This window comes from Volvox carteri, assembly GCF_000143455.1.
Source record: "Volvox carteri f. nagariensis unplaced genomic scaffold VOLCAscaffold_6, whole genome shotgun sequence".
Classification (NCBI taxonomy): Eukaryota; Viridiplantae; Chlorophyta; class Chlorophyceae; order Chlamydomonadales; family Volvocaceae; genus Volvox; species Volvox carteri.
The window spans coordinates 2357836-2373910 of NW_003307549.1; the positions used below are offsets into that span (position 1 = coordinate 2357836).

Sequence of the window (16075 nt, forward strand, 5' to 3'; positions counted from 1 at the left end):
ACCGGGTAGGCAGAAGACACAGTCGGATGAGGAGGATTCGCATAGACGAGGCGTAACAACGGCGAAGGAGGTCGCCGCTTCTGTGGAGAAGCAGAGGCTGGGTGGAGGCGAAGGTGAATGGCAAAGTAGCGACGAGCGAAGTTACCTGTGGCACGAGCCGAACTAGAGGCAACGCGGCGGAGTCTTGGGAACGAGGTAGAGAATATGAATGGTAGGTAAGAGAGTCGGCATGAGGCTGGAGGCTTACGTTTTCTGCTGTCGATGACTGCATTAGGTTATTTTCGTACTCTCTACTCGATTGCCGTGCGAGCGGCCCACCCGCCCTCCCACTAACAGCCAAATGGCTGATCGGAATTGTCTTTGAAGGGTTTGGGTACCGCGGGAGTGTGGTCGCAGACGCAATGGCCTTCCCCACAATAAGTTAGTAGTGAGTACGGATCACGCGATGACGTTTAAGCAATGTCGATGGGGCCCGGCCGGGCCCCGCGGGGCCCCAGCCCGTTAGGTTCTCTACGAACATTAGTAGTCTTTGTGACATGTACATGTACGATGTTCCGTGACATGTACGAAACTTATGTTAGAATCATCAACGAAGTTATGTAACAGTTATTAATAATAATAATCGTTGAATTATACTAAGGGAAATGCTGCGTACTACATTATCTATGGCCCTTTCTTCTATCCTCCTATGTCAGAAGCTTGTATCCTCACTATCGTTACTAAATTCACATGTGGCCGGTCAGCCTTAAGGTTAGGTGCTTGTTTCTTTATTACATGCAGTAGACACCTTTGCTTGTTTCGAAGGGATGCAATGCAGTTAGATGCGAAGTGGGGGCCGGTGCGTGCAGCAGTTGGTCTCTGGCCTGGCAGGGGTTGACCCTGGCTGCATCCTTGCATGATGGGCGGCATCTTTGTATCGCATCGTCGGTGTTTGCAATGTGGACGGTGGATAGATCGACAGATTTTGGAAAGGGCAATACCGATCTTTCCGTTGCTTTGTCCTGCAAGCAAGCAAGGCGCTAGCCTCAATAATCTACAAGGCAATAGTGCCACCAGTTAGTATGGCGACGACATGAGTAGAAGAAATCGACTGTTCCAGCATATATTCCACGAAACGGCGTAATGACATACCTTTAATTATTTAGCCAGCCTTTTGCAGCAGCAGCTGCTATTGTATTATTATGGCTGGTTGCAAAACAAATTGCGGGTGCGAGGCGAAGTGCACTCTTAAGTACGGCTAGAGTCGCAACTCGCAACTCGCAAGGAACGCGCAAAATCTCGTTCACCTTTTTACGGGAATACATACGTGATTCACGCCTGTAGGGAGTAATCACTGCACATTTGTGGCTTCCGTGTCTGCCGATTGCAAACGCAAATATGTCTGAAGTGGCTTGCGGTCTAAATGTCGTCAGTCAGAGCAATGCAATGTAGCTTGTCATACGCACGAGCTCGCTCAGGCCTCATCTAGTAACGACATGCAAGTTCGTATCAGTATTTGCTGATGGTCCTTCTGGTGGTTCCGAGACATTCGCCACTTGGGGAGTCTAATGGCAGATTTCCCAGTGGTTGCGGGTTCTAAGCCTTCCCTTTGGATTTGCTTTTGGCTGTCTTGCTGACTTGCGTTGCCTGATTTGTGCACGGTCAGCTGGCCCGCTAGCTCTATTCTTTGTGAGTCTGAGCCCACTGTAACAACCACACTGCCTCGGGCCATCCTTAGCCCCGACGGTGAACTGATAGGTGCTAACCTAGTCCGTGCAAGGGGCTTATGGCTGCAGCCATAAGCAGCCGGCAGGCGTAAGAAGTTCAATTAAGCGTTGATGTCGTATCACTTACCTGTAGCTTCTGTCGCATTAATAAATGGACCTCAACCGATAATATGAAAGACGTTAGGGAAACCATACAGTTGTTTCCGCACCGGCATATTACGTGGCCCTCCGGAAACAATTTTCAGGCCTCTTTCATTTAGCACTGTATGTTTGCCTCCGTTGCATAGAAAATTGACTTGGAGTTTAACCAGCTGCTCACAGTTGGGTTCAGCCCACTGCTGGTGCTGAGCAGAATGGAAATTCTGAAGTCCGGCGCCGTCGTTCGAAAACGTCAGCTTGCACACGGAATTCTGTTTTTGCTAGCAGCGATTCTGCCTGCTGTCGGTTGCATGGAGCAGCACGCCACCCGCCGGCTTCGGAATGTTGTAGGCGACAACAACGGAGGGGCCTCAAAAGGTAATGAATAAAACATCTACAGCTGATATCAACGTTTTGAGGGAACGGTAATGGCTTATGGTTATAATCGGATGTGCGCGTCGCATACTGCATCTGACTTGCTTACAGTCCTATACGTAAGTAGCGCGAGTGCGCCTCGCCGACATCGTTTCACTCGACCTTCAGTGCTTGTCACGCCAATACGAGAGAAAATCGAGACGATTATACTATCGGAACGTCGAAAAAAGAAAGGGTGCTGTCGCTGGGTTGAAGAGCACAAGCAAGTTTGTTCCCAGTCCCTGTTGCTCGAATAATAACGCGCTGCTGATGTCAAATATGACGGACACGCACTCAGCCAACCTTCATTTTAAGTATATCGCTGCGGATTTAGCAATACAATACAATACCTTTGAAGCTCCAAATGCTAATAGCAGTGTCTGTAATCGCGCAAAGGCATCAAGGAACTTGCATGGCCGTTACTTGATAGTTACTCTCAAAAACAATTGAGCAGGAGCGGGACTACCCTGTCGAGCTCCCGCAAGTGTTTTGCTCCCGCCTATCCTACCTATCGCCTGAAGCTCCCATACTTATTTCCACCCGCGCTAGTCTCTTACCCCATTGCCGTATCCCCCATTCCCCCATTGCCTTGAACTTCTTCCGTTTAACACGCCACCACAGAGGCTCGGACGGCAGCAATGGAGCCCTTCCTGGTAATCCGAAACACTAAGACCGCTAGCAGCAAGGAAGTACATCAACTGTACAATCAGGCTACAATTGTATCGTACATTGCCTACCCCCTGTTCTGTGCAGCAAAGCCCCTGGCAGAATCTCCTGGTGGGTTCACTAATGTTGATCATGATGTTCATCCTGTGGACGGTTAGCATCAATCATGCTATTGTTCCACGTACTTCGTGGATAAGGCAGTCAGGTGTATCGTATATCATAGTGACTGCTAAATGAACAAGCTGTGTCGGCTTCCTCGAAGCCGGAAAAAGAGCGGGGCCCCCTGCATCCGTACAGGCCGGTAGCTAGGATGGCACATGTGACAATTGATGGGTAGTGTTTACGTGGTGGGTGGGTGGGTGGGTGGGTGGGAGCTGTGCTTGTTGCAGCAGTGCTGATGTTGTGGGAGGTATGGGAGGTCAGAGTGCGGGAGGCAGGAAGCCGGGGCTGATAACCTGTTGAAGAGACGGTGTCTCCCTGGAACCTAGCAGACACGGCTAAGAGTCACGCGCCCTTGGCGCCCCCCTAAAAGCCTAGCTCAACACACTTCCCCAAAGCCCTCAGTACTTTCCGGTGCTGTCTGTGATGTTTATCCCCGAAGTGCCAGCGGCTTCAGAATCCGCCCCACAGCTGCGAGCTTAATCGCGGCACACTGCAAGTCTTTGGAGGCCCCGATCATTGGCCAAAGTAATTGTACAAACGAGCAGCTTTCGTACTTCATAGAGTAATGAAAGCAAATTTGTCGGCCTGCTGTTGGAAAGTCGGAATGCCCGTGCGGGCAAATGGTAACGGAAGCTGGGTATTCGAGTTCTCATACGCCGCCATCTCAGAATTCCATTATGAGATACGCGGCACCTTTTGAGATTAAACTTAGCCCCAGGGGCGCTGATGTGACTTTGGCCTCAGTTAATGGAGGCAGCCAAACTTGTTTGTGCTCATACGATTTTTGTTGGCTACAGGCGAGATACCTTGCAATAGAGAATGCAGTATATTATCAATAACGCGTTTCAGCCGGGCGAGATCTTATGTTTGGTCCGTTACACACACACGGCCACGCGGCCACACGGACATGGGCAATCCTACAGGGCCCCCCCCTGGGCGCTTCGCGCTGGGGCCCCGCCCAAAATGCACCTGCTGGAGATTTACTGAAGCGGGCAGCCACCAGGCAGAGCCAGAGCTTAGCCAGATCTTTCAGGTTTGGCAGATAGATACATACATACACGTGCTGCTGCTCGTTGCGGAGCCTAGGTAGCTTTCCCCCAACAGCCATACATGTAGTTGCCAGCCTCCCATCTGAGTGGTCTATATGCACGCATGCATGCATGCATGCACGGGGAATGCTTCCTGATGTCTGTATGCGCGGCTGCTGGCGACATCTCATTAGAGTGCGCTACAGCTCTCAAGCACGCGCCCTGACTGTTCGGGATCCTTAGGAGTAGTTCCAGGCTGATAATGGCTAACCCGAGTTTATCTCCTAAACAGCTAAGCAGTGAGACAACTCAGCCAACCCTGGAGATGCGTGTATGCATGCATACATAAAGGCAGGCGGCTGGCAGAGGTTAAGGCCTGACTTCTGCTCCCAGTTGACCCAGTCGACCCGGGTTCAAATCCGCCTGCCGGCTCCTCGGGTGTTTGAGGAGTGATGAAATGGGAGGTGGCCCCCCATCTTATGGACGGTGTAGGACGTGATAATATCAACTTGCGAGCTGACCAGGAACTAAGTTGATGCGCCGTTGATCCGCTAGATTTGGTTGGATGCTGGTGGTGAGTTGCCGAACTCAACGAATACATTCTGAAGTCGGATGGGGTGACGGATTAGGGTGCCCCTCTAGCAGGGGAGAGCAGGGACTGCCCCGGGAAAGGGGGCCGCTGGCGAAGTTAACCACCCTGTAACAACATAAATATGGATGCCGGTGGTGGGTGCTGAACCTGAGCGATCCACTGAGAGGTTGGCTCGGGTGACTGGATGAAGGTGTCCCGAAATACCGGGGAAGGCAGGTTTTCGCAGGGTAGCGGCCACGGGTGAAGATGTGCCCCCCTGTCCCACACATCATAAATATGTTGCAACCGCCGCCTCAGCGTTCTCAGCATCGCCAGGTTGCTTCGCTCTGCAGTAGCTGGCTGCTGAAAATGCCTGTCGATATGCTGCGCTTTAGTGCGTCCATGTATTCGCAACGTGTGTCATGCATGGCAGCAGTGCGTGCTTAACAAGTCGCGATACATAATACTGGCCAAGTCTCTGTGCAGTGTCAGCCCTTTCAGCTGTTTCGAAAGAGTCAACATAAACACAATAAGATTACGTAACTGCAATGTCAGGCGCCTCGATGTCATCCCTGCTGACTCACCATGTGTAATAGCGATACGGCACACATATCGCCGATAAACACACGCTAAGGCGCTCCACCAGAATCTATCGTGAGAAACCACTGCATGGGGCCTCCACGAGGAAGCCCACTACGGCCTCAGTAAAGCTGCAGGAAACACCACGGCCAAATATTCCTTTATTAACACTTGGCTGTGATGCAAATAGTGAATGGAGGAAGCAGTCCATCCACAGGCAATTCCAGACAGGATGTTCACTTTTAATTGATCTCATCATCAAAATCCCTTCTTCCGGAGCCTCCTTAGAAGTGTACGCTGCCTTCAAGCAAATTTATTTAGCGATATGAGAGACATGGATGAGGCAGCTGAGAAGGGGTGATGAGAAGATGGGAATGCATGCACGCACATCCCTTACGTAGGAATAAATATCACTGGTGCTTCCTGAGATATGGAGGTGTTCCCACAAGAAATTTGATTTTTGCTATTTGTTATCATCTCGCGCTAGAAATAAGCTTTGCTCTGGATCTTTGTAAAATAAATCCCGTGCAGGCTCATCCAGCGCACTTCTGATGTACCTGAGCCCCGATGTCTTGCGGGCGTACGCCTCAAAGGCCGGGGTCTGGAACTCGAAGCTGGTGGAGCAGCTGTTCTACTTGTCAAGGAGCCTTTATGGCGTGTTGGAATTGCAGGTGCGTGCATGAGTATACTAACAGCAAGCGGAACGGTCCTAGCCTAGTAAGTAGTAGGAAGTGACACCGATCAGCTGGTTGGAAATCACCACCAGGTGCAGTAGCTGGCCGCTGAAAAGGCTTCTCGAGACACCGGTGGAGCGCTAAGCGCGTATTTGTAGACGTTATGTGTGCCGTACTGTGTATCAGCTACTACATTCCTGCCCCTTTGAAGGGATCTGTCTCAACGGCCACATACGTGCCTGTGCCTACCTTCGTCTACCCTCGGGCAGTGGGTGGTCAATCCACGTCACGTCAATTCACGCCCTCAGATGCGGCCAGACGACTTTAGATTTTTCAGTCACAGCGACATTCCAGTCAATCGCAGCTACATTTTGTCCACGGTACTCGTGCAATTAGTCGTCTAACCCGATTTCCAACATGTGCGGATGATCGGGGTCGAAGTGATGGCTTCAGGATTGTAAACATGAACGAGGTCTCGATACCCATTGTAGTAGCTGGCCGCTGAAAGGGCCTCTTGAGATGCCGGTGGAGCGCTTAGTACGTATTTGTAGACGTTAGGTGTGCCGTACTGTGTATCAGCTACTACACCAGGTCGTTCAGCGAAATATATAGCTAGATCTTATGCGTGCTCCCTGTGACCCTGCCCGCAAATTGACCGCACAAGTCGGCGCTGTGCATTATGCCTGCTAGATGATGATCATGATGAATGGAGTGGTGCGTGCCTTTACATTTACACCTTTGCAGGCCTGCCACTATCGCATGTTCAAGGCTTTGATCAACATCTTCGATTGGGTCCGCGACAACATCCCGCTGCTGCTGCAAGAGGTGCCAGGACAGCCACAGGCCACAGCCGCCTGGCCCGACCTAACTGCTCTCTCTGAAGCTGACTTCACTGCAGCAGTTAGCGATGCGCTGCTGCTGAGGGGTAGTGGGGGCGACCAGCTGGCCGACGCCGCCGCGACCATATCAGGGCCCTGCGGCCTGAGTATAACCGAGTTTGCTGCGTTGGTGCCAAACATATCCTCAGTCTTGATGCAGCTCCATGCTGACCTTGCTCAACTACAGCGTGTAGGTGCTGTCTTGGGTATGCCGCTGGCACAATCTGCAGTGGGAATCCAACCTGCTGCAGCTACAGCAGCAACGGATGATAACCTCGCCAGCACTTTTGGCGACAGCATCCAACAACGTCGTGCCATCCTTGATGAGGACGTGGATGCTGCTGGCATAACACATCAGCGAGTGAAAGTGCATCTGCGGCGAGGCACCACTTTCCGTGCCCTAACCCACTCTGGTTCTTATTCTGGTGTCGCATTCCGTGGCCGGCTGGGAAGCCATACATCAGGCAGTGATGATCCCAAGGGAAACGATGACAGCGGTATTGAAAGTATTGCAAAAGCCTACCGTCGCCGTCAGCTAACAAGTACTGCCGTGCCGTCTACATTCATTTACTCAATGCCGCCAGGCAACTTCAGCATCAAACCGCCCTCAGCCAACCCAAGATTACTTATTCCGATAGTGTTCCATATAATGCAGTACGTTGATGCTGGTGGCAGGGGTATTGGCCCAGCCAATTACGAGCTTTCCCCTACTTATGCAGCGCGCCTTGTCCAGGTTGCAAACTACATGGGCAAGCCAGCTGAGATCTCCTTCTTTATCAAGGTTTGACAGTTTGCTATCCCTGCCTGTTTGCGTGAATGTCCCTGACATATAGAAGCACCTATCCTGATCATAATACATATACATAAGTCAAAGTGGGCACCGGAGGTGCTACACAGGGGTGTAAACACATGGATGCTACATACATAATACAAAATCTTCATATAATATTTGATATAAAATATATCTTTATACAGTTTCTAATTGACATCGACCCAGCAGGCCAAACAACTAATAACCACACGCATATGTAGGGTTGCGCCGACCATTAGAAATAGAATTCTAACGTAGAATAATTCTAATGAGAAATCACCCTAGAAATGAGAAGGGCCTGCTTCTGGGATTAGAATGAGAAAGCTGTACGACAGCCTGGATCCTGCATTAGAATCGCCAAAAACAGAGGCTTGTGCATTATAATACTTGCACATTAGTACCTTACCTATAGATGTTACTCTGGGTCAGCTATGGCAGATCAAGCGGACAAGCCTGACACAAAGCAACCTGACCATCAGCCCGACAACATTGAAGTTTACAAGTCTGGTGACAAGAATTTAGACGCCCCTGCCTACGCTAATGATCTCAAAGAGATTGTGATGGACCTGCTCGGAGAGGACTGAGACTGTGAAGCCGAGCCTGGGGCCGTTGCGTACCCCTGAGTACTTGGGACTCTCGTTCTATTGAGGTTCCTGACGCAGATTGTTGGGTTTGAATATAGCGTACTGGTGTCTGTATCCGTCTGGCGCCCTCCGTTCGGGCCTGGGGGCCGTTGCGTACCCCTGAGTACATGAATGGAATGGTTGGTGGGACTGCGTGCCTTCCACTATAGTGACGGCACGTTCATACAGGCCTTTCGGTTCCGTGAGGCAGGGTGGGGTTCCCAGACAGTGACTGCATTGCCCCATGCAACTGGCTGGAAATAACAACACTTGGCAAGGTTAGCTTTGCATTCTAAGGGGGGTATATAAGGCCAAGAGGTACACCCTTCTGGGTTACGACCCCCGCCATCGACTTTCGGCCTAAAAAAAATTGGAAACGCCTGGATAACCATGAGCCGCCATGCCCACAAATTTTCAGTTAATTCTTCGCGCTGGGTGAAAGGATAGCAAAGTAATTCTCATTCTCATATTCTAATTTACTTCTAAGTAGAAATGATATGAGAAGGATTTTCCTTCTAAGGTTAGGAACAAGCTTACGCATATGTCTAGTGCGTGATCGTTATCGTGTAACTGTATTGCCTGTCTTTGGTCTGTTTACGCAGGAGGTACGGTGCAACTCAACTGCATATCCATACCTACTGCTTCAAAATCGAAATGACTGGCTTTCTATGCCTGATTGCAAAAGCCAGAGGGCCTGCTTATTATCATCCGCTTTCGCCATGAGGTATGAGGCATGTAACTAGTAACCTAACGAGAGGAAACGTCTGCGAAATATGTGAATTCTCTACTGCTTGCGCTCAGGACCGTCCTTACTAAGGTATATAGTAAATGAATATACCAGGGCACGACCTACAGCCGTCAGTAAAAAAATTCGATCACCCATAGGCGACGCCCTCGTATATTAGGTAGGGACCCTACGAGGGCGTCGCCTATAGGTGAGGGAAGTTTTTACTGACGGCAGATGATAACATATACATAAGAAAGTAGCAGATTAGAATTTACAGACGTATAAAACCATTCTATGCTTGCTTAAGCAATTTACATTGGCGCATGTCATTATGGTTTGATGTTACTATGAATATCCGGCCGCTACGATCTCGAAGTGCTAGATATCCGCGTAAGACTGTGTGATGTGCGATGTATGGGACAGGGTGTCATATCTTCACCCGTGGCCACGACCCGGCAAAACCCTGCCTTCCCCGGTATTCCGGGGCACCCTCATCCAGTCACGTGACTAGGGTGCACCCTAGCCGACTTCTCAATGGATCGGTCAGGTTCAGCACCCACCAGCGGCATCCAGTGCTTTAGCCTGTACGTATATGCGTTGATGGTGTATGTGCCATAACGTGCGATGGCTACTATACATGCACACACACTCATATCTGCTTGCCTAATCATCGCGCATGCTCATGGACTGTCTATTATTCATGGTATTAGTCTTGGCGTTATTCGTTGAAATCAGAGCGCTCTTCCTCAATGTTGCTGCCGGATGCAGGGGGCCCCCGCCCTTTTTCCGGCTTCGAGAAAGCCGACACCCGACTTGTCCTTCATGTTGCTGCCGGATGCAGGGCCTTTTCTGACTTTCCGCGCTCAGTCAACATCTTTGTGCTATCAGATACGACGGCATCTGGAGTTTCTTATGTCGGTCTATCTGCAGGCTTGCCAGGGTAAGGCCAGTTTTCTCAGGGTTGCCGTCGTTTAATAATATCTCCATGTCAATAGGCAAGGAAGCCCACGTGATTAGCACCCAGGATAAGCATACCAGGAATACGTGACTGCCTGTAGTAGCTGGCCGCTGAAAAGGCCTCTCATGATGCTGGTGAAGCGCCTTAGCGCGTACTTACAGATGATATGTGTGCCATACGTAGTATAGTCACAAGTTACAAGTGCCGCACGAGTGCGGGGGGGTCCGTCAAAGCCGGGAGGCTATGGACTTTATATATTGAAAGTGGGTGATCCGTCTACCTCACGACATATCGCAGCTCACGTCCTCCTAGCCGTCATTACGTTTTTCAGGCGCAGGGTCTTGCTTCCCAGTCAATCACAGCTACAACTTTGTCACATTATACGAGCAAATAAATGATCGTCATGGTAGACCTGGTCGTCCGACACGATATCTATGAAGTAGTTTGATGTGTGGGACAGGGGGGTCATCGTTGATTATACCGTACAACCGACGGCGGTTTGGGTCCTGCCAACTAGACCCCTCCTCATCCAGTCACTCGACATCCGTAGAGACAGATCAGCCATCACCACCATCTCAGCATGCGAAACTCAGGCCATCAACTAGACCTCATCTCTACACCTCAGCAGCGTTGGTACGTTTAGACTTCCCGAACAATATCGGGGGTCTAAATGAACCGAACCCGAAACCTTCATACTCACATGGGGCCACCAGACTAGACCGTACTATAGACAGCTATTAAATTTCCCCCCTTTTGAAAAGAACTGTCGGGGCCGTTTACGCTGCGGCTACGTCAGCCTGTGCCCGTAGTCGCTACCAGGCGAAACCTGCCTTCCCCCGGTATTTCGGGGTACCCTCGTCCAGCCACTCTAGTCGACTTCTAATTGTATCTCTCAAAAACGGCGGCTCAACTCCACTCCTGGTCAGCTCGCAGGTCTCCACCGTTTTTTGATTTAGGGCACTCATACCTTCCACCATTGAAGTGATATTCAACCTTGACAGATCTCGATCCTGGAACTTCCAGGTGCATCGGAGTTACTAAATTGACTGAACATGTTTACATGTTATCTAAACATGGTTAGGGCAAAAGCTGCACCCTATTCATTACAGTCGCATGATTGCGTTTCTCTGTCTGTCTATGATTTATCATGTATATAAGGGTTTGGCACCACTGGTAAGACGCGACCATTGCCCCCGGGAGATCCCGGGATCGATACCCGTTAGGGTCTAAGGTCCTTCCGATGGTGGAAGGCATTGCGCCCCTAGTTGACGGACGGTGGTGACCTGGTATAAAGTTAACCCGCGAGCCGACCAGGAATGGAGTTGTGCCGCTGTCGACCCGGCAGATTCCGATGGATGCTGGTGGTGGGTGCGGAACTTGAGCGATCCACTGAGAAGTTGACTAGGGTGACTGGATGAGGGTGCCCCGAAATGCCGGGGAAGGCAGGGTTTCGCAGGGTTGCTGCCACGGGCGAAGATAAACCCCCCTGTTTCACACATCATACATGGTAAATCATATGTGCATGGGTCATATATACCTACCTATCTCACTGTTACGCTCACACCCCAGTCCATGCATCTGACACTTACATACAGGTCGGACATAAGTCCACAATTGGCCATTGTCTTCATATCCTGGGACGAGTTCTTGCGGGGAACTCCCGAAACATACCACAGTGGCTCTCAGGCCCTCCTGCACGAGGTCCTCCATTTCCTCGGACTATATCATACCTTTCAGAAACCAACGACATACAATGCACCAAAATGCACGGACGGCGACTATGTGGACGACACCCCTACTGTTAGCAGTAAGTCTATCATGAATTAACTTACTTTCTGTGGGGCTTCCGAAGTTAAATGTACATACTGCCGTGCTGCATGCATAGAAGCGAGTGTGTGGCTAGTTCTGCGCGTGTAGCTAGGATGTATGTGCATTTGGACACACCGCCACACAGCAGTTCTGAACTATAGCCTTAATTGGCGTATGGCTCGGCTGCTGTTGCTGGCTCCGAAAACCGGGAAGCGAGGGGCAAACGGCGGGACGGCACTCAGGCTGGGATTGGGCCTTACACTGCAAGGGAGCGCGCCCACTCTCAGGGAATGAAAACAAGGGCAATGACCGAGGGAAAAGGCGCACGAAAGCGCAGTCAAGCGCCTGAGGCGCAGTCTGCCGCGACCTACAGGCCGACCGCACACGCAACTCACACTCGGCACGAACAAAGCTAACGCCGCCTTGTTACGGCGCTTCAGACACTTCCACGTACGGGAAAACAGGGGTGTGCCAGCGGCGCTCAAACCGACTTCCCAGCGGCTGCTACCGCTGAGGAGGTCGACGCCTAAACACGCGGCTGGGAGAGCTAGCAGTAGGCGTGACGCTGATGGAGAGCGCCTCACGGTGAAAGAGAGAGGTGTCGGTCGGCCGCCCCCGCCTTGTGGCCTGTTGTAGTCTTCAGACGACACAACCACATAATGGGGGCATCGAAAGATACCGATTGAGACAAGTGTCTTGAATAAGTAGTCATCAGTGACTCCACTTGGGCCTCGCGCCGATAAGGATTCCCAGTACGACTGGGCGGCACCGAATCCAGAAGCCATAGTTCGCAGGAACTACTCTCGCTCGGTCAGACGAAACTGGGACGCAGGTCCCAGCTTTACGTAAGTAAAACCCCCGCCCATACGTAGGTATGGACTTCCGCAGTGGTGCGGCATTAAGGTGGCGGACGACTAACAGTAGTCGCTTAGCCGCCGTCGCCCATACACTTCCGCAGCAGTGCGGCACTTGAATGGCGGACGACTAACAGTAGTCGTGTTACCCGCCGGCGCCTATGGACTTCCGCAACAGTGCGGCACTTGAATGGCGGACGACTAACAGTAGTCGTTTGATCCGCCGGCGCCCATGGACTTCCGCAACAGTGCGGCATTTAGATGGCGGACGACTAACAGTAGTCGCTTAGCCGCCGCAGCTAACAGTAGCCGCAATTAAACTAATATCAGTATTAGTTAATACCTGTAATCACCAACCGCGGAATTGACGGGAGTTAGTTAGTAATATTGGAGTTTGGTAAATCGGAGTGGACGAGCTAACCACCGACAGTTAGGATTCGGCACCCAAACCGTTGCGGGAAACCTTTACAGGATACAACAACTATTCCCCCCCCCTAAAGGCGACGTCCCCGTCGCACACGGCTCGCTATGCAAAACAAGATTAGTAAAACTAACTAACGCGATACCACCTGGGACTGCACCCTAAGACGAGCCGCATCGAGCAATGGTTTGAGGTCGGGGGTGAAGTTACGCGCCGGTTCCCAGCTGTTGTGTTCGGACGAATACCCAGCCCATTTGACTAAGTATTCGTGCACCGTGCGCTTGCGCCTAGCCTTACCCACGCGTCGAGTTCGATAGTCCAAAATTCGTTCCACTGCATACATGGTTTGCCTACCGGACAACCAAGTAGTAGGCGCGGCCTCTATAGCAGCAGGAGGCGCAGGCGCTTCAGGGATGGGCACAGACCCACGATATGGACGTACTAAGGACACGTGAAAAGTAGGGTGGACGCGCATTTCAGGAGGGAGTTCAAGTTGTACAGCAACCGAACCCACCATGCGCACAACAGGGTAAGGCCCAACCCAGCGAGGCAACAGCTTACGGGAACCTTCGGCCAGAGAACGCAGGTTCTTGGTGCTTAGCATGACCAGTTGGCCCTTGGTGAAGGTGACGTCCCGTTTGGACTTGTTGTAGTAGTCCGCTGCGCGCTGTTGGGCTGAGTCAAGGCATGCCTTAGCCTCTGTCAGTCGGGACACAAACGACTTGGCAAAGGTCTTAGCCGCGGGGACGTTTACGTCAAGTTCGCGCAAAACAGGCAGAACAGGATTGTAACCGTAATTTAGAAAAAAGGGGCTTTGACCAGTCGAGCGGCTAACGGCATTATTAATCGCGAATTCGGCCGCCGTCAAGCAGGTATCCCAGACAGAGGGTGTTCGACCCGCGAAGTTACGTAACATATCACCTAAAGTCCGGTTAGTTCGCTCGGTTTGGCCATCGGACTGGGGGTGGTAGGCAGTGGAAAGGTTTATGCGCATACCTACCAACTTCCCCAATGCGTCCCAAAATTTACTAGTGAATTGGCCACCACGATCCGAAACGACAGACTTGGGAACACCATGCAGACGCACAACGTTATCAAAAAATAAACGTGCAGTGTGCTCTGCGGTGCAGGATGACGTGGTGGGTGCAAGGTGAACCATTTTCGTCAGGCGGTCGACCAGGACCAACACCGCGTCATACCCCCCCTCAGTTTTAGGCAACGCCACAACGAAGTCCATGGAAACACTCTCCCAAGGGGCCGCAGGGACAGGCAAAGGCTGTAGCAATCCGTGGGGCTTACCAGAGATAGACTTGTTACGCTGGCATGAATCACAGGAGAGGACGTAATTCTCGGCATCCTTAGCCATCCGTGGCCACCAAAAAGAACGCCGAAGAATTTCGACCATCCGTGTGCAGCCAGGGTGACCCGCCAACGGACCGTCGTGGAAACGGGAAAGTAGCTCACGACGCAGGGAGTCGTCATTAGGGACGACGATTTGCCGATAAGAGCCTTCCCTGCGGAGCCAAAGACCGTCTTGCAAAAGGAGGTGACCCGTGTTATTAACGTCAGTAAACCAAGGGTCCGTAGCAATAGCAGCCTTAATACGCGCAGACAGATCGGAGGCCGAAACCGACCGCTCCAGGGAAGCGGTGCGACGAGTTGTAACAGACAGGATGGCGGAATGCAGCGAAGGATGCCGACTAAGAGCGTCAGCCACATTCAACGAGCCAGACAGATACTCCCAGTCGAAGTTAAACCGCGCGAAATATTCCATCCATCTAGCCTGCCGACGATTTAACGAAGGCACACCTTGGAGAAACGTAAGGGGCTTATGGTCAGTTTTCAGCGTAAAGGGCCTGCCTTCCAGGTAGCAGCGCCACTCTTTTAAAGCGTGTAAAACGGCAAGTAATTCCTGTTCCCCGGTGGTGTAACGGGTTTCAGCGCCCGAAAACTTCCTACTCGTAAAAGCCACGGGGCGGCCTTGCTGCAACAGAACAGCACCGGATCCGTAAAGAGAAGCGTCAGTCACTACCTCGACACGGAATGGCAACGAGTAATCGGGAAAACGGAGGATAATGTCGTCGGCGACCGCACGTTTTAACGCATCGAAGGCCTGCTGGCAATCAGCTGTCCACGCGGATGGCGACGAAAACGCACCCTTACGAGTCAGGTTGGTTAGCGGCGCAGCTATCACGGAATAACGCGCAATGAACTTACGAAAATAGTTCGTCAACCCCAGGAACTTACGAAGTTCCTGCAGAGAGGTGGGCGCCGGCCAATCCCGTACAGCAGCAGTTTTACGGGGATCCATCCGAACACCGTCGGCAGAGACGATGTGGCCAAGGTACTCCACCTGGGGTTGCGACCAATGGCACTTAGAGAGCTTCGCGTATAGTTTCTCACGCCGCAACACCTGGAGGACAGAACGCAAGTGCTGCAGGTGCTCTTCGCGCGTTTTAGAAAAGACCAGAAGATCGTCAAGATAAACAATCAGAAAATTGTCAATGAAAGGATGAAAAAGACGGTCCATAACGGCTTGGAAAGTAGCAGGAGCGTTAGTTAAGCCGAAACTAATGACCGTGTACTCAAAGTGACCAAACGGGGTGCGGAACGCGGTTTTCGGAATATCGGACTCGGAAATACGAATCTGGTTGTACCCTTGCTGGAGGTCAATCGAGCTGAAGAAGGCTGACCCGCGCAGCTTATCAAGCAGGTCGTCAACGCGCGGGAGAGGGTAACGATTCTTAACCGTCGTAGCGTTCAACCCCCGGTAATCAATGCACATGCGTAGACTACCGTCTTTCTTACCGACAAACAGGATCGGCGCAGAATAGGGAGAAGTGCTAGGGCGGATCATACCCTTTTTCAGCAAGTCAGTAACCTGGCGCTTGACTTCGTCGAGTTCCAGAGGGCTCAGGCGGTACATCGGACGAGTCACCGGAGTTGCGCCAGGAGTCAGAGGAATCGTGTGATCGACTGGCCGAACAGGAGGAATCCCTGGAATTTTCTGAAAACGTCGGAAAACTCGTTCAACAGGATTGCAGCTCAGGGTCGAA

The 16075-nt window shown here is 51.5% G+C and overlaps 3 protein-coding genes across 3 annotated transcripts; all 3 read left to right on the plus strand.

Annotated features, from left to right (window-relative positions):
• Positions 1-1181: 1181 nt before the first annotated feature.
• On the plus strand, positions 1182-3652 carry VOLCADRAFT_87834 (uncharacterized protein; the record flags this gene model as incomplete). The annotated part of the gene is made up of 4 exons (XM_002947388.1): positions 1182-1207; positions 1646-1725; positions 2880-3035; positions 3555-3652. 4 exons carry the CDS (start codon positions 1182-1184, stop codon positions 3650-3652), a joined length of 360 nt encoding a protein of 119 aa, XP_002947434.1.
• A 2163-nt stretch (positions 3653-5815) lies between these two features.
• VOLCADRAFT_87835 (uncharacterized protein) lies at positions 5816-7603 on the plus strand (the record flags this gene model as incomplete). The annotated part of the gene is made up of 2 exons (XM_002947389.1): positions 5816-5935; positions 6683-7603. 2 exons carry the CDS (start codon positions 5816-5818, stop codon positions 7601-7603), a joined length of 1041 nt encoding a protein of 346 aa, XP_002947435.1.
• A 1144-nt stretch (positions 7604-8747) lies between these two features.
• On the plus strand, positions 8748-12788 carry VOLCADRAFT_87836 (uncharacterized protein; the record flags this gene model as incomplete). Its single annotated transcript, XM_002947390.1, has 4 exons — positions 8748-8770; positions 9819-9917; positions 11531-11742; positions 12703-12788. 4 exons carry the CDS (start codon positions 8748-8750, stop codon positions 12786-12788), a joined length of 420 nt encoding a protein of 139 aa, XP_002947436.1.
• Between the last annotated feature and the right edge of the window lie 3287 nt (positions 12789-16075).